Source organism: Schistocerca cancellata, chromosome 10, assembly GCF_023864275.1.
Source record: "Schistocerca cancellata isolate TAMUIC-IGC-003103 chromosome 10, iqSchCanc2.1, whole genome shotgun sequence".
Taxonomy (NCBI): Eukaryota; Metazoa; Arthropoda; class Insecta; order Orthoptera; family Acrididae; genus Schistocerca; species Schistocerca cancellata.
Genome location: NC_064635.1, coordinates 209,087,498 through 209,114,090, shown reverse-complemented (window position 1 = coordinate 209,114,090; position 26,593 = coordinate 209,087,498). Strand labels below are relative to the sequence as shown.

General features: G+C 42.5%; 1 protein-coding gene across 1 annotated transcript in view; it reads left to right on the top strand.

Annotated features, from left to right (window-relative positions):
- LOC126106273 (cilia- and flagella-associated protein 58-like) overlaps positions 1-26,593 on the top strand; it is a 282,413-nt gene that overhangs the window by 177,970 nt on the left and 77,850 nt on the right. Inside the window, exons 10-13 of the mRNA XM_049912496.1 lie at positions 1,132-1,240; positions 3,474-3,652; positions 8,077-8,249; positions 22,635-22,797. Of these exons, the coding sequence (XP_049768453.1) occupies positions 1,132-1,240; positions 3,474-3,652; positions 8,077-8,249; positions 22,635-22,797 (624 nt within the window). The remainder of the gene's footprint in view (positions 1-1,131; positions 1,241-3,473; positions 3,653-8,076; positions 8,250-22,634; positions 22,798-26,593) is intronic.

Below are 26,593 nucleotides of genomic sequence, written 5' to 3'. Positions count from 1 at the left end.
AGTTAGGCTGGATTCTCTGGAATTTTGTATTAGTTGATTAACAGCCAAAACATCAATATATGAGTGTTCATTTCTAAAACTAATTGCTCATTTGAGATAATTTTTATCATGTTCAGTATTCTTCAGAATAATTTATATGTAGTGTTAAGGACACTTATACCTTTGCAAGTGATTGTATCATTGCTGTTGCCTGCTATGTTGCCTGTTATTGCCCACAGCCCACAAAAGGGTTAACCTTTTGTGGGCTGTGGGCGATAAGGTTCCCACTAAATGTATTTCTTTAAGGGAATATGTGGTCACACTTTTGTACGCTCCTGACATCTAGTGGCAGTCTGCTGCACCAGCTGCAGTTTCTGTTTGTTGTGAAATATAGCCTACAGGCCTGTGGAAAGTATATATCCCACCAAACAATGGTGTTTTAATGGTTCTTGGGAAGTATGATTATCACTGAAGTAGTTTCCGGAATGAGCTTGGGAAGTATACTTATCACAAAATTAATGTGTCATTTGTGGTCCTTGGGAAGCATACTTTCCACCAACTTAGGGGTATCTCAAAGCCTTTGGGCATATGTCTTACCTTCTCTGTCTATGCCTGACATCTTGTGGTAGTACACTCGAAGTGTATGAAAACCACTACAGCTATCAGTTTCTGTTTGTTGTGGGATCAGCTGTTGTCGGAACACATTGCTTCACTTCTGAAATATACATTATTGTGACCTGTAACAGCTCATATCTTTATTGCTTGATAATGATTCCAGTATTGTGGTCAGTAAACCTTAATATCAGTAACAAATAAATTTTAAATAAAGTAGAAGAAAACATAAAATAAAAAGAGAAAACACTGTTCATTATTTTTGTATGTGTAATGGTAACACATAACAACTCGCAAAAGGGAAGTGGGAAATCCATTTACCAGTATAGTTTTAATACTTCACAATGGAGCTGTGGTAATATACGTACCATCATATTTTTTTATCCTCAAGCAAAAAATAAAATTATCAAAAAATAAATATAGTCAACTGATCACAGTTCTAATAGGATAACAAAAAATTATCTTTGCTGAGTTGCTACAAAAAAATGCACCTGTGAAAGGGTGAAAGATTAGATATTACTTTATTTTCTTGTATTGCAGGATGAAATCAGTGAACTCAAGCAGAAGCTGGAGGTAATGACACGTGAGGTAGAACAGCTTAAGGAATGTGTGTCATCTGCAGAAGCTCAATTGCGAAAGGAACAGTCAGGTATCTGGTGGCCATTGTGTTCAAAAGTAAGTTACAAATGTCTGCTTGTGTCTGTATATGTGCGGATGGATATGTGTGTGTGTGTGTGTGTGTGTGTGTGCGCGCGCGCGCGCGCGCGTGCGCGCGAATGTATACCTGTTCTTTTTTCCCCCTAAGGTAAGTCTTTCCGCTCCAGGGATTGGAATGACTCCTCACCCTCTCCCTTAAAACCCACATCCTTTTGTCTTTCCCTCTCCTTCCATCTTTCCTGATGAAGCAACCGTGGGTTGCGAAAGCTTGAATTTTGTGTGTGTGTTTGTGTTTGTTTGTGTGTCTATCAACATACCAACATTTTCATTTGGTAAGTTACATCATCTTTGTTTTTAAATAGATATAAAAGTCGATTTAAAAGCTACTATTAATACATGCTATGCTGAAGACACACTAGTATTGGCAGAACACAGCTACAGACACTGTTTAAGAAGTTATTAAGGTCAACAACAATTTTGGTCTCATAATGAATTTTAGCAAAACCAAATCATGATTATTAGCAAAACTGCAAAGATCTCATCTGGTATTACTATCAGTACCAAACCCACTGGAAGGACATCAAAATGTAACCATCTCAGTACTAGGATCAATAATAAACTTGATCAGATCCTGGAAATCGGTAGCAGAACTGAACAAGTTAGACCAGCCTTTTTAAGGATGAGATGTTTGTTACCGACAATAATTTAAACTTGCAACTAAAATTCCAAATGAGTCCCTTATTCTTTATTGGAAGGCATCACTGAAGAAGATTGAAGTATTAGAGATGTGAATGTTGTAATGAGTGTTAAAAATGCCCTGGACACAAAGACTTACCCGTGAAAACATTCTAAAGTAAATCAGTAATGAGAAGGCAATGGAAAACCCAATCAAAGCCAGAAAACTTGAATATTTTGGCCATATCATGAGAGGAGAGAAATGAAATATTCTAAGACTGATAATGGAAAGAACAGTTGTAGGGAACAGATCAGTAGTGAGAAGATGAACATTTTGGCTACAGAATGTGAGAGTGTGGTTTGGATGCACTTCTTCAGCTGGTTAGATCGACAAAATCAGAAACAAGATTAGTCACTATGATGCCTGACCTCCAAGGAGATATGACACCTTGAGAAGAAGGTGTTAGAAAGTTCTGGCAGAATATAAATAATTTAAAAGGTAACAACTCGTTGAATAGTAGAGGTGTGGAGTCATCCACAGCCACATAAACAAGACTGAAAGCTGGCTAGCTTTTGGATAAATTCGTAAAAAAAGTCTGTGGAGTAGAAAAATTTACCCAGAAGATATGATTTTAGGCTATATTTCAATTTAGATGTACTATTAGCCAGTCATTTTATGTTACTTTGCAAATTTTCAAAGCTTATGTGGCTGCATGTTGAACTAGTGTTGAGCCACTGACAGCTTTAACAATGAATAATAAAGGTCAAGTGTTTTCTTGATGTTGTAGCTGTTGCCCTCATCATTTTTCTCTGGTTGTGGTGGGTTATTTATGACAAGTTTCCTTACATACTGTGAGGGAGTGGTTAAAGTGCCTATCTCCTCGAATAAGCACCTACAAGATTATTGTTGGCAAATAAGATATACTATTCTCCTTGCTAACTTTTGGGCTTTCGATTAGTGACGATGAGGACAACACAACACCCAGTCTACAAGTGGAGGAAATCTCGAACCGGGCCCGCTGCACGGTAGACAAACACGTTGCACTCAACTGAGCAGGTGGACAAAATCTGGAGATTACTTGAAGAGCGAAAGCAGCTGAACCTAATTTTTCAGACAGTTCAGTAATATGTTTCATCCATTGTCTTTGTCAATATGCACAGCCAAAAATCTACTGATTCCAGTACATGTGTTACATCAATTATTGGTCTCTCTCTCTCCATTTGTTGTACAGAACTGAATATACCCCCTGCCACCCCAAAATTAACGTATATTTGATTTTCAGAAAACTGGTCATTTGAGAAACATAGTAAAGCACTTGTTCTGTTTCCTTCTCTGTAACACAGTTAATACTATGCTTGTTTCTTCTGTAAAAAGTACCAGCTGTGCCTAATGTTTATTCAGTGAAAGGTGGAAAGAATAGTAGTGGGCCCAAAATCAAACACTGTGGTACTTCCATTGTGATTCTGAGACACTCCTTTCAACATTGTTGGAATTGTACAGCACAACTTATGAATTCTTTTTGTTAAGTATAATTCAAACCTTTTTGTAGCATTGCTGAAAGTCCAGAAGGAACGGGAGGCGCTCAGGGCAGAGCTACAGCAGACACGGGAGACACTGTCAGCGAGTCGGCAGGAGGTGGCGGCTCTGAACCAGGAGGTGCGCCGCCTGCAGCAGACCATCCACGAGGGTGAGATGGAGCGCCGCCGCCTGCAGAAGGACATGGACAAGGTACGGGCACAGATGACCGAACAATATCGTTAGGCTATATCTACTCCTACATTTACACCTGTTTGACATAAGCCACAGTACGATGTGTTCTCTCGGCCGTTCCGGTGTTCTCGGCAGTGAGGATACGTAAACAGAGTCCTTAATGTATCCCCAAAGGAAAAAGTCACAGGGGACAGTGCCCCATCGTCTTCATCACTGTGTCCGATCCGGCAATGTTTCTTTATTGAGAATATTGACACAATACAATGTATCCGATGAACAATTTTACACGATTGACGTAACACTGCATTTGAAAATAATGGAGTGTCGAAATCCTTAAGGTGTTTTTGGAAATAATAAAAGTGTGGTCGAGACATAAGAAAAATTAAGAAAGTGCATCCAAACGATTGCTTCATCTCACAGCGTTTTCACGCAAATTTCACTGCTTTTTTATTTACAGACACGTCCTGTGTCTTTAAATTCCTAAGGAAATTAATTCCTCTACAAAGGAAGTGGCTTACAAAACATTTGTTCAACTAATGTTTGATTATTGCACATCAGTTTCAGATCCTGTCAGATTAGATTAATGAAGGAGGCAAAGAACTTCCAAAGAAGAGTAGCAATGTTTGCCACAGGATCATTTAGCAAGTGCGAGAGCATTAGGGAGATTGAGATGGATAACAAACTTAAGTGGCAGATGTTTCAAAAGGGGCACGGTGCAGCACAGGGAGACTTGCTGTCAACTATTCTGACACTGTGTGTTCCACGGGGAATCAAACGGCTCGTTACTTCCTTCCACATGCACCTTGCAAAATGATTATGACAGAAAATGCAGATAAATTAGAGCTTACTTTGAGGCTTCCTGAGCATTACTCGCAAAGGGGAAATATTAGTGATATCACACGTATCCTCCATCATACAGTGTAAGGTGGCTTCCAGAGTGCAGCTGAAGTTGCAGAAATAAACAGTAGTGAAGTTTTCAGCTTTTGCAACAATATTTCTGGACACAATGCTAAGTAAGAGATTGTATCCCTATGATAAATGCGTAGCTCATTGAAAATGAATAATGATATGCTGTGATGCTGAACTATCTCATAATATGTACAGCTACAGCTACGTATGCACTCAGCGAGTCACCCTGTGGTGCACGATGGTCTTTTGTACGATCGTCTGTCACTCCCATCGTGCTCCACTCAGGAATGGAGTGTGAGAAAAATTACCCTCTGTGTGGATCTCTCTTATCTATGTCTTTTGAGTAATACACTTGATGTACAATGGAGGAAGTGGAAGTGTTTTGCAAATCCATAATCTTTCACATACGTGTATCAGGTAAAAGGATATCATCTTCCTTTTTGAAATTCCCATCCGAGATATTTTAGTATCGTCATAACACCCACCATAACACCCACTAATGATTGAATTTTATTTCCTTTAACTTGAACCGATGAATCGTGATTTTCAGTGTGGCATCTGCTTTCCCTGCAACTGTTTTTGCGTAGTAGATCAACTTTAGCTTACTGTGACTAGTTACACCTAGATATTTTGTGAATTTTACTGTTTCCCTTTATGAAATGATTACATGGCATTATTGGGTGGGGGACCCTTTCTGTGGCTCTGTGGATGCCTGGTGCAAGTTTTTTTACACACATCAAAAAAAGTTTTGCATCACCCCGGTTCCTAGAATTCGTGAAGATAGGCGTTGGCTGTGGGTATTGTATCACAGACACAGTCCCTTTGATGGTACAGAGATGTCACTAAACCCACCCAAAGATGAAACAACCTTGCACAAGCAGCACCTATTAGACAGAGAGGGTCCGACAGCCAGTCAGTTCCAGTCATTCCACCAGGAAGGAGGTACACGGTTCGTGTTGTCTGTAGTTCGACTGTGCCTAGACGGTCAGTACCACAGTTTGATTGCATCCGCAACGTTACTTTTTGCCAAGTAAGGGCTCTCAACAAGGGAAGTGTCCAGGCATTTCAGAGTGAACCGAAGCGACGTTGTTCAGCTGTTGAGGAGATACAGAGAGACAATGACATGCCTCGCTCAGGCTGCCTGAGTGCTACTACTACATTGAATGACCTCTACCTATGGATTATGGCTCAGAGGAACCCTGACAGCAATGCCACCATGTTGAATAATGCTTTTCGTGCAGCCACAGGATGTCGTGTTACGACTCAAACTGTGCGCAATAGTCTGCGTGACGCATAACTTCACTCCTGACATCCACAGCGAGGTCAATCTTCGTAACCACGACACCGTAAACAACGTGCCGAATGGACCACTCAGGATTGGCATCACATTCTATTCACCATCAGTGTCGCGTATTCCTTCAACCAAACAACTGTTGGAGAAGTGTTTGGAGGCAACCTGGTCATGTTGAATGCCTCGGACACATTGTCCAGCGAGTGAAGCAAGGTGGAGGTTTCCTACTGTTTTGGGGTGGCATTATGTGGGGCTGACATATGCCACTAGTGGTCACGGAAGGTAACATAACAGCTGTACAATACGTGAATGCCATCCTGCAACCATATTGGCAGCATATCGGTGAGGCATTCATCTTCGTGGATGACAGTTCACACCCCCATCATGTACATCTTGTGAATGACTTCCTTCACGATAACAGCATCGCTCGACTAGAGTTCTCCAGACATGAATCGTATCGAACATGCTTGGGATAGATTGAACAGGGCTGTTTATGGGTGATGTGACACACCAACCACTCTGAGGGATCTATGCTGAATCGCTGTTGAGGAGTGGGACAATCTGGACCAACAGTGCCTCGATGAGCATGTAGATAGTATGCCATGATGAATAAGGGTATGTGTCAGTGCAAGAGGACGTGCTACTGGGTGTTAGAGGCACCAGTGTGTACAGCAATCTGGACCACTACCTCTGAAGGTCTCACTGTATGGTAGTACAACATGCAATGTGTGGTTTTCATGTGCAATAAAAAGGGCAGAAATGATGTTTACATTAATCTCTATTCCAACTTTCTGTACAGGTTCCAGAACTCCTGGAATCGAGGTGATGCAAAACTTTTTTTGGTGTTTGTATTTGACACAACTTTGGTGACATTCACTTCAGTGAAGATGAGATGAATGAGTAGGACAACGCAAACACCCAGTTCCTGAGAGATGAAAATCTCCAGCTAAAAATCTCCAGTATTGCATACACATGGTATAAAAGGGCAGTGCATTGGCAGAACTGTCATTTGTACTGAGGTGATTCACACGAAAAGATTTACGATGTGATTATGGCCACATGACGTGATTTGATACATTTTGAACATGGAATGGTAGCTGGAGCTAGATGCTTGGGACATTCCATTTTAGAGATCATTACGGAATTCAGTATTCTGAGATCCAAAGTGTCAGGAGCGTGCCGAGAATACCAAATTCCAAGCATTACCTCTCTCTGTGGACAACACAGTGGCTGACAGCCTTTACTCAGTGATCAACAGTAGTGGCATTTGCGTAGATTTGTCAGTGCTAACAGACAAGCAACACTGCATGAAATAACCACATAAATCAATGTGGGACATAAGAGGAATGTTTCCATTAGGACAGTGTGGTGAAATTTGACGTTAATGGACTATGGCAGCAGATGATCAATGTGAGTGCTTTTGCTAGCACCACACCATCACCTGCAGCACACCTCCTGGGCTCGTGACTGCATTGGTTGGATCCTAGATGATTGGAAAACCTTAGCCTGCTCAGATAAGTCCTGATTTCAGATGGTAAGAGCAGATGATGGTACAGTGTGAGTGTGGTGTAGACCTCAGCAAACAATGTACGCAGGTTATCAACAAGGCATTGTACTAGCTGGTGGTGGTAGCTGTGCTTACATGGAATGGACTGAGTCCTCTGGTCCAACTGAACCAATCATTGACTAGAAAAGGTTATGTTTAACTACTTGGGGACCATTTGCATTTGCGTACTTCACGTTTCCAAACAACAATATCGCTGGGCCACATTTATTCACGATTGATTTGAAGAATGTTTGAGAGAATGAGTTGCCCACTCAGTTTGCCCAGCATGAATTCCATTTAACATATACGGGACATGATTGAGAAGTCCGTTTGTGCACAAAATTGCAATTATGGATGGCTATAGAGTGAACGTGGCTCACTATTTCTGCTGGGTACATACAATGATTTGTTGTCTGTGCCATGTCGAGTTGCTGGACTAGGCTGAGCAAAAGGAGTTCTGATACAATATTAGGAGGTATCCTTTGACTTTTGTCACCTCAGAATATTTATATTGAGGGTCAAGCCAACCTCTGCAGGTCTTCCCGTATTTTCCTACAACCTTCTGGCATTGTCACTTTCCTATTACTTGAAATAATAATATTGTAGTATTTGTGTAAGCATAAGGAAACACTTTCTATTAGTAAGGCTTAACAAAATGTGAAAGCATGTATCTTATTGTGGTTTTCCCCCTCACAGATCCTCAATGAGCGTGACATCCTGGGTACCCAGTTGGTACGAAGAAATGATGAGCGACTGATTCTGCACGAGAAGATCAAACTGCTGGAGGGGACTGTGACCAAGGGTGATGCCGAGTATGAGCAGCGCATGGAAGACATCAAACTGCTCAAGCTGGAGGTCCAGACTCTCAGGTGGGCAGGCTACAATAACCGCTAATTTGAGTATCACAAAGTGGAAGCACACAGTGCTGTAGACATTTCTAGTGAGCTGCTGAAATATACTGCCTAGCATGCAGGGACTAATGAGGTTTCTACATTTGTTGCAGCAGTGTATAAATGTGACACTGAAAGTAAGGGGTAACCTGAACCGTGCTCTGGCTCGTGTTTGTGACGTTGACATGTTGGCGTCATGTATTCGGATTGTGACCTCTCATTTGATTAGTCCGTTCACTGGTACCACTACATTTGCTTGCTTTGTCTGTCTGCGAGTGGCAGCAGCGGCATTTATCGGGAGCGAGTACTGTGGTACTATCTTTGGAGCGACCTCTAGTATTTCCGGGTCATCATGTGTCGGAGTTCAGCTGGGACAGATCAGCAGTGAGGTCAGACAGCACCAGTACTCGCCAAGGGAGCTGGCAATATATGCACTGCCCGATGGAAGGATGTGGTCGCGAGAGTGCACGACCACATAGAGGTTTGGATTCAGTGAGTTTAAGTTGAATGGATCGTAATATTCGAGTAGTGCAACTTTCATTTGTGTATGTGTCCACCCGTCGAAGTGACCTCACACCATCAGGCTGTCAGTTGGCAGTTTTATACTCTGACGTTTCCCTTGCCTGACTTGCTTGGCAACAACCGATGGTGGGACTTAGAAAAAGCAGGAAAAGGTGTGGATGGGGCATAACCAGTTACCGTTGGTTGTACAGTAAACACATACACTTAATCTAAGGAAACAATTTTTTAAAGACAGTCATTCTTAAAAAAATTGATTAACACAAGCTACACTGACAGCTGAAGGTCTTATTAAGAAGAATTCAAATCATTTGTTGGCTGAAGGCCATAAGCAATAGGAATCATTTAAACAAAATATTATTTTTAAACAATTGACACAATCAGATCGAATAAAGAAGGGATTGATCCACAGTCAAGAGTTATGCTCACTTAAAGGGATGGCAACTCAAACTAGGGACAGCTTAACACCGACCAACACACTCGCAAAATCCATCTAAAGTGCGATAACCGATACCACGATAAAATGACAGTTAACATCGTCAAATGACAAGCATTTAATTACACAAGTTGGCTCAGCCAAATCCTAGTACGCAGACAGGGTTAAGACCAAACTGCCTATTCAAATTCTGACTACATGCACACGGAACCGCAAAGATAATTCCACAAACAACTCAAACAATTCTAAAACAGTGACTATACAGCGACAACCCAAATTGCACGTAGACACGAATGTTAAGAACACAGAAACGGTCAAAAAATCAGATACACATCATCCACTGAGACGACCGACCGAACGACCGACCGTCGGTCGTTGCCAATCGAGTAAGGCGAGGGAAACGTCGGAGTATAAAACTGCCAACTGACAGCTTGAAGGCACGAGGACACTTCAACGGACGGACACACACACGAGTGAAAGTTGCACTACTCAGATATAACGATCCATTTAAATTAAACTCGCCGAATCTGGACCTCTACGCGGTCGTGCACTCTCGCGACCACATCCTTCCATCGGGCAGTGCATATATCGCCAGCTCCCTCGGCGAGTACTGGCGCTGCCGGAGTTTACTGCTGCTCCGTCCCAACTTAACTCCGACACACGACGACCCGGTAATACTAGAGGTCACTCCAAAGATAGTACGACAGTACTCGCTGTCGATAAATGCCGCTGCTGCCACTCACGGACAGACAAAGTGAGCAAACGTAGTGGCACCAGTGAACGGACTAAGCAAACGAGAGCTCACAATCCGAATACACGACACCATCTTATCGACGGCGCAAACACTAGTCGGAGCACGGCTCGACCTGCCCCCCTCAAACAGCAACCTGGGGGTCACATCTCAAAATGAAGTTGACCAGCAGCTCTTTAAGGAAGGCGAAAGACAATGGCTACAAGAAAGCCCCGAGCGAGATTCCTGTGTGGACTCAACCGGGCAGAGGCAACACCTGCCAACTGGCAACTCGACATCTCTGTGAAAGGAAAGGACTGACTTAAGTCCCACAAGATGACCGATTCAGCTCGACGATGAAAAGAATTGAGATACCCACTTGGACCCATCCGTGCAGAGGGAACGCCTGCCCACAGGCAACCCCACATCCCTGCACTGAAGAAGGTACCGAGCTAAGTCTCATGAGATGACCGACTTCGAGAACTATCTGAAGCTGAACAACACAAAGGAACTATCAGAATTTAAAGGGCAGCAAAAGGTTGGCCACCTACTCAAAAACAAATGTAAGGCAAATGAGGTGATGTCTCGAAACAAACACAGCAGGGGATCAGAGAATTTAGCAAATGCTGCACCTAACCTCTCAGAAGACATAAGCGCATTATTCCCGGGCTGGCTCACATGCCACCCTGAAGATAACAGGTCCTACTCCCCAGTCCTCATCCGCTTTCCATTTGGTTAAGTGCATTAACTGTGCCCGCACCCTGTCTAACTGTCTGCCACTAGGTCGAGTGCCTTCGAGAAAGCCGACGGAGTCCTCGAGACCCCTAGTAGGCTTAAACCGAAACTCAGTGGCTGCTTCTGTCTCACCCACAGCGTCCGGTGTGACATCGAATCACTGGAGGACGGTAGCACGGAAACGGTTCGCCAAGTCCGGGGCCGAATTGCCAGCTCGTAATGAGGTGGTCGCTCCTCGACAGGCCGATGCCTGACTGGCTTTGGCATCAGTCACCTGAAACGGCCGAATAGCAAAGACAAATATCGTGCAACACTGACGTAGTTACACTTCGAACCGACGGTAACTGGAATGTAAATATTACAATCGTAACCTAGCTCTGCTACCACTGAGATGTGGGTACTTAAGGAAGGCAGGAGAAGGTGTGGGCAGGCCTCGTCAGTTACCATCGGTTGCACAGTAAACATGTACACTATATTTAAGGAAATAATTTTTTAAAAACAACCATTTAAAAAAAATGACTAACACAAGCTGCTCTGACGGCTCTAAGCCTTCTTAAGAAGAATTCAAATTATTTGTCGGCTGAAGGCCACGAGCAATACTTAAGAACAATTAGTGGCTGAAGGCCTGAATTACAAGTGAGGAAGACAACTACACATTGAAAATACCAAAATAATAGTAAAACAGTCATTTAAAAAAATTGACTGTGACTCAAGCTACACTGATGGCTGAAGGCCTTATTAAGAAAGAATTCAAATTTATTGTTGGATGAAGGCCTGGAACAATACTTCACAATAATTAATGGCTGAAGGCCTGAATTACAAATGAGGAAGACAATTACACATTAAAATACCAAAATAAATTTTAAAACAATCATCAATAAATTGACTGTGCCAAAAGCTACACTGACGGCTAAAGGCCTTAAGAAGAATTCAAAGTACTTGTCGGCTGAATCATTTCAACAAAATATTATTTTTAAACAATTGACACAATCAGACCAAATAAAGAAGGGAGTCATCCACAGACAGTGCTCCAAGGATCGACCTGAGAAAAGTCCCTATAGCTGCGTATGGTGAGACAGGCAGCCAAGCGTTATGCTCACGTAACAGGATGGCAACTCAAATTAGGGACAGTTTAAACGCCGACCAACCATCTTACCAAATCGACCTTACATCTGATAACCAGTACAATGATGGAATAATTCAGGTGAGGGCGAAGTGACAGACAGCACTGCATCTGTAGAATCCAGCTTTTAAAACACCGAAAGGCAGAAGGAACCACTCCACAAATGCAGTACGCAGACAGCGTTAAAATAACTGATCAACAAACACACTAGATACACATGGAACCTCAAAAACAATTTCACCAACAACTCAAACAATGCTAACAACAGTCACTGTGAAACAACAAGCATGAACCACAAGTTGATGCAAACACATGAGACAACTGACCGAATGACCAACCAATGGTCGTCCCTGCTCAAGTCAGGCAAGGGAAGGTGCCAGTAGGACTTGTCGACTGACAGATTATTGCAATGAGGTCACTTCCATGGATGGACACACACACACACACACACACACACACACACACACACACACACACACACACACCAGTGAAGGTTGCGCTACCCAAAATTAAGATCCATTCAACTTAAACTTGCTGAATCTGGATCTCGACATGGTCATGCACTCTCGTGACCACATCCTTCCATTGGGCAGTACACGTATCACCAGCTGTCCTGGCAAGTACTGGCACTGTGCGGACCTGACTGCTCCTCCTTCCTAAGCCAATCAGGTGACACACGACAACCTGGAAATACTAGAGGTCGCTCCGAAGATAGTACCACAGTACTTGCTATCGATAAGCTCTGCTAATGCCACAGAAGCACAGACAAAGCGAGCAAACGTAGTGGCACCAGTGAACAGAGGAAGAAAACGATAGACGATAATCCCAGTACGTGATGCCAACCTGTCAGTGGCACCGAGATGAGCCGGAGCATGGCTCATAACCCTTTGTTATGAATATTAATTTTTAGTTTTTAATAAACCATGACATTATTTGAGTACAATCTCGCTGTCACTTTTCAATAGAGTCTGTTTTGTTTGAGAAAGAAGATATGATCGAAACAGGCTGTTTTATTGTCGATGCTATTAGCTAACTTTCACTGTTAGTCATTTTCATACATCCATTAGTAATAATGTGCTATACACACATGTGAAAGTGATGTGTATCTTTACTTACGTGCTGTCTATTTAATTAACTGTCAAAATATATGACTTTTCACTCTGCAGTTGTGTTTGTACTGATATGGAGCTTCCTAGCAGTTTAAAATTGTGTGCCAGACTGGTACTCGAAGTCAGGACCTTTGCTTTTCATGGACAAGTGCTCTACCAACTGAGCTATGTGAGCACAACTCACGACCTGCAGAGATATCCTTTCTTGTAGGAGTATTTGTCTTGCAAGTTTTGTGCTAGAGGTTCTGTGAAGTTTGGAAGGTAGGAGATGAGGTACCGGTGGAAGTAAAGCTCCGAGGATAGGTCATGCGTTGAGCTTGGGTAGCCCAGTCAGTAAAGCACTTGATTACAAAAGGCAAGGGTCATTGATGGATTCTTATCTGTTTCTGTTACATGTAAATGATCTATTAAATATATATAAAATAGAAAAAAACATTCCACATGGGAAAAATATATTAAAAACAAAGATTCCATGACTTACCAAACGGGAAAGCGCTGGTAGATAGGCGCAATAAAAATACACACAAACACACACCCAAAATTTCAAGCTTTCGCAACCAACGGTTGCTTCGTCAGGAAAGAGGGAGGAGAGGGAAAGATGAAAGGATGTGGGTTTTAAGGGAGAGGGTAAGGAGTCATTCCAATCCCGGGAGCGGAAAGACTTACCTTAGGGGGAAAAAAGGACAGGTATACACTCTCACACACACACATGTCCATCCGCATATACACAGACACAAACAGACATTTGTAAAGGCAAAGAGTTTGGGCAGAGATGTCAGTCGGGACAGAAGTACAGAGGCAAAGATGATGTTGAAAGACAGGTGAGGTATGAGCGGCGGCAAATTGAAATTAGAAATTAGCGGAGATTGAGGCCTGGCGGATAGCGAGAAGAGAGGATATGCTGAAGGGCAAGTTCCCATCTCCGGAGTTCTGACAGGTTGGTGTTAGTGGGAAGTATCCAGATAACCCGGACGGTGTAACACTGTGCCAAGATGTGCTGGCCGTGCACCAAGGCATGTTTAGCCACAGGGTGATCCATAATCTGCCACCACCAAACCACTCTTTTAATACATCCTCACGTAGTTTTTTCGAAATTTTCCCGTATTTCTCCACCCTTTAACGTGTTTTGGTGGCAACACAACCACCTAACCTTTATGCACATCATTATCTACCTACACAAGTTCACCACAGGATCAAAATAGCCCAGCTCTAACCATCCCTTTTTCGCCTTTTTTCACACCAGACCTCCATTTGCTTTCTAGTTTTACCTTTATCTCTCCCCATATATTTTTATATTTATTTTCATTTTCATTTCAGCCTCGTGTTCCACTTTCCACCTTCTATTACCATGTCACCCTCACAACACCTCCACAACGACCCCATTAAGTTTTATTTACATTCCCTCCGCAAACATGCCTTCGCCCTAGCCAGATTACACTCCCATATTTTATTTTCTCAGGCTTGTCTGACATTTGGCATCACCCCCAAAGGCCTCACACTTAAAGTTCCCATCTCTGGCTGCAACCCTTCTTTCCATCAGTCCCTATACCAGTTCCAAACCGAACAATCCATTGCCCTCACCCACCTAATCCTTCACCTACACATCCACTCAGCCAATCAACACACCCACCAACTCCTGTCCCTAATAAAAGTCCTCAATCTTTCCTCTCCCACATCCACACCGGTTGTTCAGAGCATCCTCCTACAGGCCAACCGCAAATTAGAACAGCATGCCACCCTCCACCTTAAAAAACTATCCAATCTCCTGGTTTCCCACCTCCGGAAAGGCAACTCACTCACCCTTCACAACCTTTCCAGCAAACCTCAACCTCCTCTCATTGCACACAAACCCAGTCTCTCCCATCTACTCAATCTCCCACTTCCAGCTCCACTCCCTCCAAAACCTCAAAATCCTTCCCTCTTTCCTGACGAGGCAACCGTTGGTTGCGAAAGCTAGAATTTTGTGTGTATGTTTGTGTTTGTTTGTGTGTCTATCGACCTGCCAGCGCTTTTGTTTGGTAAGTCTCATCATCTTTCTTTTTATATATATATATAAAAAAAGCGCTGGCAGGTTGATAGACACACAAACAAACACAAACATACACACAAAATTCAAGCTTTCACAACAAACTGTTGCCTCATCAGGAAAGAGGGAAGGAGAGGGAAAGACGAAAGGATGTGGGTTTTAAGGGAGAGGGTAAGGAGTCATTCCAGTCCCGGGAGCGGGAAGACTTACCTTAGGGAGAAAAAGGGACGGGTATACACTCGAGGTTTCGGGTTTGAGGAAATGAGGAAGTGGCTCTGGTTATTTGCTTCTGTACCAGGTCAGGAGGGTAGTTGCAGGATGCGAAAGCTGTTTTGTTGGTGTAATGGTTCAGGGATTCCGGACTGGAGCAGATTTGTTTGGCACGAAGGCCTAGGCTGTAGGGAAGGGACCGTTTGATATGGAATGGGTGGCAGCTGTCATAATGGAGGTACTGTTACTTGTTGGTGGGTTTGATGTGGACGGATGTGTGAAGCTGGCCATTGGACAGATGGAGGTCAATGTCAAGGAAAGTGGCATGGTTTTTGGAGTAGGACCAGGTGAATCTGATGGAACCAAAGGAGTTGAGGTTGGAGAGGAAATTCTGGAGTTCTTCTTCACTGTGAGTCCAGATCATGAAGATGTCGTCAATCAATCTGTACCAAACTTTGGGTTGACCGGCCTGGGTAGCCAAGAAGGCTTCCTCTAAGCGACCCATAAATAGGTTGACATACGAGGGGGCCATCATGGTACCCTGGCTGTTCCCTTTAATTGTTGGTATGTTGGCCTTCAAAAGTGAAGAAGTTGTGAGTCAGGATGAAGCTGGCTAAGGTGATGCGTAAAGAGGTTTTAGGTAGGATGGCAGGTGATCGGCGTGAAAGGAAGTGCTCCATTGCAGCAAGGCTCTGGACGTGTGGGATATTTGTGTATAGGGAAGTGGCATCAATGGTTACAAGGATGGTTTCCAGGGGTAACAGACTGGGTAAGGTTTCCAGACGTTCGAGAAAGTGGTTGGTGTCTTTGATGAAGGATGGGAGACTGCATGTAATGGGTTGAAGGTGTTGATCTATGTAGGCAGAGATACGTTCTGTGGGGGCTTGGTAACCAGCTACAATGGAGCGGCCGGGATGTTTGAGTTTGTGAATTTTAGGAAGTAGGTAGAAGGTAGGAGTGTGAGGTGTCAGTGGGGTCAGGAGGTTGATGGAGTCAGGTGAAAGGTTTCGTAGGGGGCATAAGGCTTTGAGGATTCCTTGAAGCTCCGCCTGGACATCAGGAATGGGATTACCTTGGCAAACTTTGTATTTAGTGTTGTCTGAAAGCTGATGCAGTCCCTCAGCCACATACTCCCGATGATCAAGTATCATAGTCATGGAACCCTTGTCAGCTGGAAGAATGATGATGGATCAGTCAGCTTTCAGATCACGGATAGCCTGGGCTTCGGCTGTGGTGATGTTGGGAGTAGGATTAAGGTTTTTCAAGAAAGATTGAGAGGCAAGGCTGGAAGTGTGGAATTCCTGGAAGTTTTGGAGAGGGTGATTTTGAGGAAGAGGAGGTGGGTCCTGCTGTGATGGAGGTTGGAACTGTTCCAGGCAGGGTTCAATTTGGATAGTGTCTTGGGGAGTTGGATCATTAGGAGTAGGATTAGGATTATTTTTCTCGTGGCAAAGTGATATTTCCATCAGAGACTACGAGTGTAGGACAGTAAATCTTTGACAAGGGCTGTTTGGTTGAATCTGGGAGTGGGGCTGAAGGTGAGGCCTTTGGATAGGACAGAGGTTTCGGATTGGGAGAGAGGTTTGGAGGAAAGGTTAACTACTGAATTGGTGTGTTGTGGTTCCAGATTGTGTTGACTAGAAATTTGAGGTGTTGGGGGGAGTGGAGCTGGAAGTGGGAGATTTAGTAGATGGGAGAGACGGGGTCTGTGTGAAATGAGAGGAAGTTGAGGTTTGTTGGAAAGGTTGTGGAGGGTGTGTGAGTTGCCTTTCCGGAGGTGGGAAACCAGGAGATTGGATAGTTTTTTGAGGTGGAGGGTGGCATGCTGTTCTAATTTGCGGTTGGCCTGTAGGAGGATGCTCTGAACAGCCGGTGTGGATGTGGGGAAGGAAAGATTGAGGACTTCGATTAGGGATAGGAGTTGACGGGTGTGTTCATTGACTGAGTCGATGTGTAGGTGAAGGATTAGGCAGGTGAGGGCTGTGGATTGTGAGATTTGAAACTGGTATAGGGACTGATGGAAAGAAGGATTACAGCCAGGGATGGGAACTTTAAGTGTGAGGGCTTTGGGGGTAATGCCAAATGTCAGACAAGCCTGAGTAAATAAAATGTGGGAGCGTAATCTGGCTAGGATGAACGCATGTTTGCGGAGGGAATGTAAATAAAATTTAATGGCGTCATTGTAGGGATGTTGTGAGGGCGACATGGTATTAGAAGGTGGAAAGGGTAACATGAGGCTAAAGTGAAAATAAAAATATATAGGGAGAGATAAAGGTGTGAAAAAAGTCGAAAAAGTGTTGGTTTGAGATGAGCTGTGTTGATCCTGTGCTGAACTTAGGTTGGTGAACCACGATGGGTACAAAGGTTAGGTAGTTGTGTTGCCTCCAAAACACGTTAAAGGGTGGAGAAATTCAGGAAAATTTCGAAAAAACTGCGTGTAAATGTATTCAAAGGAATGGTTATGTGCTGGCAGATTATGAAAATGAGGCTAACAATTGTCTGACGAAGAAATAATAACATTTAAACCTGTGGGAAGCTGCTAAAAATTGATCGGTTATGTGGGAAAAAATGGGAATGGAAATAAAACGAAAGTTGTTGGAAATAGCTGAAATGGTTATTTAATGGGTGAAAGGAACTGAAGCTATGAAATAGTATTCATGAGTTTACACGAAATGTTTGTAAACTGGGAACAGTGGATTTTATAGCAGCGGTAATGTTGAAAGCGTTAAAAAATTTTAGGTTATGGTTTGGAAGTAAATTACGTATTATTGAATATATTTAGGCAGGATAAAATGTATGGTAGATTATGGAAAAAAGGGAAGATGAATACAAAGTGAAACTACTTGTACAAACAAAAAGAGAAAGTAAGATGACAGAAAAGATTTCGCAATGCAACAGTGACAATAACAGACGTAGTTGTTGGGTTCAAATTAATGATATAAATAAAATAGAAAGAAACATTCCACATGGGAAAAATATATTAAAAACAAAGATTCCATGACTTACCAAACGGGAAAGTGCTGGTAGGTAGACACAATAAAAAAAACACAAACACACAAAATTTCAAGCTTTCACAACCAACGGTTGCTTTGTCAGGAAAGAGGGAAGGAGAGGGAAAGACGAAAGGATGTGGGTTTTAAGGGAGAGGGTAAGGAGTCATTCCAATCCCGGGAGCGGAAAGACTCACCTTAGGGGGAAAAAAGGACAGGTATACACTCGCACACACACACACACACACACACGCATATACACAGACACAAGCAGACATTTGTAAAGGCAAAGAGTTTCGGCACAGAAGTCAGTCGAGACGGAAGTACAGAGGCAAAAACACTGTGCCAAGATGTGCTGGCCGTGCACCAAGGCATGTTTAGCCACAGGGTGAACCTCATTATCAACAGACACTGTCTGCCTGTGTCCATTCATGTGAATGGACAGTTTGTTGCTGGTCATTCCCACATAGAAGGCTTCACAGTGTAGGTAGGTCAGTTGGTAAATCACGTGGGTGCTTTCACACGTGGCTCTGCCTTTGATCGTGTACGCCTTCTGGGTTACAGGACTGGAATAGGTGGTGGTGGGAGGGTGCATGGGACAGGTTTTACACCGGGGGTGGTTACAAGGGTAGGAGCCAGAGGGTAGGGAAGGTGGTTTGGGGATTTCATAGGGATGAACTAAGAGGTTACGAAGGTTAGGTGGACGGCAGATAGACACTCTTGGTGGAGTGGGGAGGATTTCATGAAGGATGGATCTCATTTCAGGGCAGGATTTGAGGAAGTCGTATCCCTGCTGGAGAGCCACATTCAGAGTCTGTTCCAGTCCTGGAAAGTATCCTGTCACAAGTGGGGCACTTTTGGGGTTCTTCTGTGGGAGGTTTCAGGTTTGAGGAGATGAGGAAGTGGCTCTGGTTATTTTCTTCGGTACCAGGTCAGGAGGGTAGTTCTGGGATGCGAAAGCTGTTTTCAGGTTGTTGGTGTAATGGTTCAAGGATTCCGGTCTGGAGCAGATTTGTTTGCCACGAAGACCCAGGCTGTAGGGAAGGGACCATTTGATGTGGAATGGGTGGCAGCTGTCATAATGGAGGTAATGTTGCTTGTTGGTGGGTTTGATGTGGACGGATGTGTGAAGCTGGCCATTGGACAGATGGAGGTCAACGTCACAGAAAGTGGCATGGGATTTAGAGTAGCACCAGGTGAATCTGATGGAACCAAAGGAGTTGAGGTTGGAGAGAAAATTCTTGAAAGCGGATAAAAAAAAATTTTTTTTGGTTATGGTTTGGAAGTGGGTTACGTATTATTATGTATTACGTATTATTGAGTATATATCAGCAGGATAAAAGTGTATAGTAGATTACGGTAAAAAGGAGAAGGTGAATACAAAGTGAAACTACTGGCAAAAACAGGAGGAGGAAATAAGACGACAGAAAAGACTTCGAAATGCAACAGTGACAATAACAAACGTAATTGTTGGGTTCAAATTAATGATAGGAATATAATAGAGGGGAACATTCCACGTGGGAAAAATATATCTAAAAACAAAGATGATGAGGCTTACGAAACAAAAGCACTGGCAGATCGATAGACACACAAACAAACACAAACATACACACAAAATTCAAGCTTTCGCAACAAACAGTTGCTTCATCAGGAAAGAGGGAAGGGGAGGGAAAGACGAAAGGATGTGGGTTTTAAGGGAGAGTGTAAGGAGTCATTCCACTCCCGGGAGCGGAAAGACTTACCTTAGGGGGAAAAAAGGACAGGAATACACTCGCACACACACACATATCGATCCGCATATACAGACATTTGTAAAGGCAAAGAGTTTGGGCAGAGATGTCAGTCGAGGTGGAAGTACAGAGGCAAAGATGTTGTTGAAAGACAGGTGAGGTATGAGCGGCGGCAAATTGAAATTAGCGGAGACTGAGGCCTGGCGGATAGCGAGAAGAGAGGATATGCTGAAGGGCAAGTTCCCATCTCTGGAGTTCTGACAGGTTGGTGTTAGTGGGAAGTATCCAGATAACCCGGATGGTGTAACACTGTGCTAAGATGTGTTGGCCGTGCACCAAGCATGTTTAGCCACAGGGTGATCCTCATTACCAACAAACACTGTCTGCATGTGTCCATTCATGTGAATGGACAGTTTGTTGCTGGTCATTCCCACATAGAAGGCTTCACAGTGTAGGCAGATCAGTTGGTAAATCACGTGGGTGCTTTCACACATGGCTCTGCCTTTGATCGGTGTCAGAACTCCGGAGATGGGAACTTGCCCTTCACCATATCCTCTCTTCCCGCTATCCGCCAGGCCTCAATCTCCGCTAATTTCTAATTTCAATTTGCCGCCGCTCATACCTCACCTGTCTTTCAACAACATCTTTGCCTCTGTACTTCCACCTTGACTGACATCTCTACCCAAACTCTTTGCCTTTACAAATGTCTGTGTATATGCGGATGGATATGTGTGTGTGTGCGAGTGTATACCTGTCCGTTTTTCCCCCTAAGGTAAGTTTGTTGCGAAAGCTTGAATTTTGTGGGTGTGTTTGTATATATATATATAAAACAATGATGATGTAACTTACCAAACGAAAGTGTTGGTATGTCGATAGACACACAAATAAACACAAACATACACACAAAATTCAAGCTTTCGCAACCCATTGTTGCTCCATCAGGAAAGAGGGAAGGAGAGGGAAAGACGAAAGTATGTGGCTTTTACGGGAGAGGATAAGGAGTCATTCCAACCTCGGGAGCGGAAAGACTGACCTTAGGGGGAAAAAGACAGGTGTACACTTGCTTACACACACATAGCCATCCGTACGTATACATACACAAGCAGACACTTGTAAAGGCCCCTACAGTATTTGCAAATCATGTGTATTGCAAATAAGTGCCTGTCTGCCACTCACTGCTTTTTCTGAGGTATATAAATTTGGGATTTATCATGTGTCTCAAATATAGCAGCTGAGCAAGTACGCATTTGTGCTTTGGTACCAAATGGGAGAAGGGGAGCATATAGAGAAAACACAAAACTAAAAGATAAGAGCCACCCTAGTCTATAGTTCTGCACGAGTCTCATGATAGTTCTTATACACTTGGAAGGTCTGTTCCTTTCTACAATCATGCGGCGTGGTCCATTGACACAGAAACCTGAAGTTAACTAGTGCTAGAAGAGAACAGAATTGAGCAGGCATCCCATCCGATTAGTATGGGATTCTATGCACTTGCTCTATTGAGTGATTTATTCTGTTCTTCAGTTCTGTACCCACATACTTCAACATGTCACATTTTCATCTCTCTGATGATTGAACATAGAATATGCGCTTTGATATTCTTTAGTTGCCACTGGTATGGATTCAGAGGCAGTCACTGTCAACCCTCTCACGCCATTCAGCATACGCGGCTTTGCAGTATAGACGGTGTGCTTCAGGGTTCCCCACAATGGCGTCTTTCAACACATTTCTCACAATTGTAATGTGACAGTGCATCATCTTGGTGAGAAAAAAAATCATCATTTTGGTACATTTGGTGAACAGCTGGTGCAATTTGTTCCTGCAACATGGTTGTTCCTTCAAACAAAGGATGTCCAACAAATTCTCTGACAGACTTACCACACCACATTGGTAACACAGTAAGATTAACAGTTTGATCTTCTGTAATGTGGGGTTTATCTCTAGCCCCAAACACATAGTTATGGCGATTGATGGTTCCATTCAATTTAAATGTTGCCTTATCAGACCAGTGACACGAGTCAGTTGTTCATTATTTGCAAAACGATTCACAAAATTCATGATGCCTGTCCAGATCATACTCATTCATTGTGGGAAGCAGCCTGCTTCAAAAAGCACTGAACACTTCATTTGCTTACACCAGAATTACGTGCACCTTGCCGTACAGGCTTCTTTGGGGTTTTTGTGAAAGCTTGTACCACTGGGCCTCTTTGATCCTCTACTGATTTCTTCCTGTCATACGTTTCCCTCTCGAGATCACACACATTTCCTTCCCTCTCAGATTTGTCAGGTAATTTTATAATTGTTAAATGTGACGGTGTTGCCATAGAGACTCTGCCTGCTATCCTCTCTGCTCTTCTTTCATATTTTCACATTTCCATTAATACTTTAAAATACAGTTTCTTTGCTCCAATGACATGTTTCTACCCACCTTGCTATTTACGTGTTGTCACTGGCAACTGAAAGTAAGTGAAGGTAAACAAATGAGTCACTACACACACTAGTCATGAGAGAAGCATAAAATCACAATTGCATCAGGTTATCACTAATACTTCCTTGGTGAAATCCCTTTTTGGGACGCCACATATTTTAATGTTGTAACAACATAATGTTATCATGACCAGTAGTGACAGAGGGAATGATTAATAATTATGGATTTAATACATCAAAGCTCATGTTGAGTTATTGAGGCCAACAGTTTTTTCATCACTGTCACCACTAACTGCAGATGTTTTGGGTGGTCGGCATTTGTTTTGTAGGCAGGAGAAGACGCAGATGACAACCAAAGTGAACAACATGAGTGACCTGAGACAGGAGATCCTTCACCTGGAGCGGAACCTGACCCACGAGAAGCTCAAGTGCCGGGCCCTGGAAGAGGAGCTGCAGAACCCGCTCAATGTTCATCGCTGGAGGCGACTCGAGGTAGCTCACTTGTTATGCAGCTCTATCATTAGTCTGAAGACAGGTTTGATGCAGCTCTCCATCCTATAATCCAATTAAAACTGCTTGATAGTTGTCACTTCATGTGTTGGAGGTGGTTTCCTCCAGTCAGAGCACTTCTTCATCATGCCCGAATCAAACTGTGACAACTGTTCAGCTCACTTCCAATTTCTTGTTCGGCTTCCTTGATGAGTTTGGATCCTGCATCCTGAGTCTGGGCCTTTTATTTCATCACATGTGGTAATGTTACCAAAAACAAGAAAACACACACACACAATGATGATCCTTTTACACGAGATGCCATTCAGTCTCACATACAGAGTTGTTACACTCACAGATGTAATAACCTAACTGAAGATAGTGGCACAGTGCTGCAGTTCATGTACAAATGTGATGTATAGAAAGTCGTATGTTCGAATCTTGTCAAAGGTAGTAATATTATTTTTATTTCTAAATCTAATCAAAATACTTTGATTATTAATTTTATTCAGGTAATTAATTAAAATGTAATATTTTCATTTATAATACTTTGTTCTGTCATTTTCATCATCTTGTTGACTTTTTAAATAGCTCTTTTTTTCTTCCTATCATTACTTTTTCATTTACAATCTTCCTGTGACACCTATAATTTGCAACCAAGTGCCAACCGTGACTGTTCATCAGTTGATGATGGGGCAACTCATGTAGCCAGCATGAGGATAGTTTCTGGTAACCAATGATAGTGATAACCTGTATTTTGACTTTAGTGCTGAAACTGAGTTTGCTTATTGAGGTTAGCTTTAATTGCTGTGAATAAAGTGATCACGATTTTAGTTCCACAGCAGCTTGTCGACCACCATTCTCTTGGATATACTGCACAGCACAGGGTGGTTGTTATGTTAGGACATGAGTTTAAATTTGTGACTGTAAAATGCATTGTCTGCCACAGTTCAGTCATTGGTGACTTAAAATCAGCTGTCAGCAGAACTTAACACATTTCTATGATACCTCACGGTGAACTCTTCCAACATTACTTTGTTTTACACATTACAGCATTTGTGAAGTGACTGGCGTATTTGTGTCACCTATAACCAATCAGTAGCAGGCAGCCAATGTGGCAACAAGTAAGTGACAGAAGTTAACTGCCGCATAATACTAGTCATATTAGAGTCTATTATGTGGAAACCTCTTCACCTCTGCACAATGCATAGGCATTTGAACCTGCTTTTTCTATATTTATGCCGTGTTCCCTGGTTCTCTCTAAAATTCTTATCCACTCCCCCTCCCCTCAACAAAGTACCGAATTGATGATTTCTTGATGCCTCATGTGTTTCCTGTCGACCAAAACCTTCTTTTAGTCAAGTTGTCCCTTACGTCTCTTTTTTTCTCCAGTTCCATTCAGTATCTCCTCATTACTTACTCCATCAGGATTCTTCTGTAGCATCAGATTTCAAAAGTTTCTATTCTCTTCTTGTCTGAACTACTTATCATCCATGTTTCACTTCCATACTAGGCTACATTCCAGACAAATATATGCAGAAAATACTTTCTAACACTTAAATTTAAATAACAAAACTGATCTTCTACTTTTAGTGTGTCATTTTCAAGTATAATTTTCTTAGTGTTGCTTCATTTAATTTGGTTGCATTCAATTACTCTCATTATACTTTTGTGGGTTTGACCTTATTTCTTTTCAGGGCATTATCCCTTTCATTCAACTGCTCTTCTAACTCGTTTGCAATCTTCAACAGAATTACAATGTCATTGATAGACCTCAAAGTTTATATTTCCTCTTTGTGATCCTCAATTTCCTTTCTTAATTTCTCCTTCGTTTCCTTTACTGCTTGCTCAATATAAAGGTCGAATAACATTGCTGACATGCTACACAGCTGTCTAACTCCCTTCTTAAGTGCTGTTTTGCTTTCATGCCCTTTGTCTTTTGTAACCGCAGTCTGGTTTCTATACAAGTTGTACATAATCTTTTGCTCTTTGTATTTTATTCCTACTAACTTCAAAATTTTAAAGAGTGGAATCCAGCCAGTTTTGTCAAAAGCTTTCTCTAAATCAGGGCTTCCCAACATGTGGTCCGCAGACCCCTTAGGGGTCCACCAGCTCTTTCTAGGGGCTCCGCGGCCACCTTTAACCAAATTGTGTAAAATAATGAGTAAAATTATTGAATAAAAATGTGAAAACCAAATTCATCACTATTTTTTTGGTGTGGAAAACGTGTGTACTTTTACTTTAGGTCATATTCCCAAGCAGCCTTTGCGGTTCGTAAGTGAGAACGCTTACCATATTTACTCGAATCTAAGCCGCACTTTTTTTCCGGTTTTTGTAATAAAAAAAACCGCCTGCGGCTTAGAATCAAGTGCAACGCGGAAGTTCTGAAAAATGTTGGTAGGTGCCGCCACAACTAACTTCTGTTGTCAAATATATGTAGCGCTTCGCAGGCACAAAGACAAATACTGGCACCAAAACCTCTGCGTCAGTAAATAAATTTAAAAAAAGGCGGAAGACGAGCTTTTTTTCTCCACCCTGAGTTTCAACCACTGCATTTTCATACATTATCCAACGAAGTAAATACAAATTCCGTATTGTTCATCTTCGAATGTAGCAGCATTTCAATGCACTAGGAAAATCCGACTGGCAAGACTGTTTGGGATGTTTCCCAATATGGCCAACTCTGCGTTCTGAATTATGCCTACCTGTGAGAAGAGATGGTTGCTAATAGGAACTTTTATGAATTGTGAATCACATGCAGTATTCTCTCCACCATAATAATAATACGAATATAAACATTTTGCCATGTATTCTTTCGTGTTTGCTGCTACGAAACTAGAGTGAGACAACAGCAAACGCGGAAGAATATACATATCATGTCATGTTTATATTCGTATTATTCTTATGCCGAATAGTGATACAGTCAGAAATGAAGCACGGCAATGGATTAGATTTTAAAATCTAAGATGACTCTAATATCTGTGCAGAACGTAATGTACTAAAGAGGCGTCTGCAAAGATTTTCAAATGGAGAAAAATTTTCGCTAAACTCTCGTTCAGAACATCTTCTATCATATGCAGTCTATTATTTGGTTCTTGTTGATCATTATCAAAGAAAGCAGTCTCTTGCCATTGTTTCGCTAATGAGACAATTCTTCCCTTTTTTTTTTTCTTTTTTTTTTTAATTGTAAGCGGTGGTAGCCGCGAGCGGCGACAGGTCGTAAACACTCATTATAAGAATGCAACAAACAATGCATGACACAGTACAGTAATGCATTTTCAGCTCTGAGTGACATAAACACCTATAACAAAGAGAACGGCACTTATCAGATCAAAGAAAAATAAGCAATCAATTCAAACCAGACGAAGCACGTGAAAAAGGAAGGGTACCCGTATAAATACGGACGAAGCACCTGACGCATAGCAACGGCTACCTGGTAAAGCTTAACTGCTAAGCTTACAACTCGAACCAAACTGCTATAGCTGTATCATCATTCGACCTAAACTGTGTCTCATATTACGATGGACCAACTTTGTTTCGATTTGGAGGTGCGGCCTAAAACTTTTCTCTCCCCTTGAATTTCGAGTCTAAGATATCAGGTGCGGCTTAGATTCGGGAAAATTTTTTCCCCTCGATTTCGAGTCTCATTTTTCAAGTTCGGGTTAGATTCAAGTGGGGCTTAAATTCGAGTAAATACAGTACACAGTTTAGTGGCGGAGAATGCGGCTTCTATGATCGACTGTTTCGCAACAATACGAGGGTCGTTTGTGCACCAGCTCACGGAGCTAGATGCGCTGAA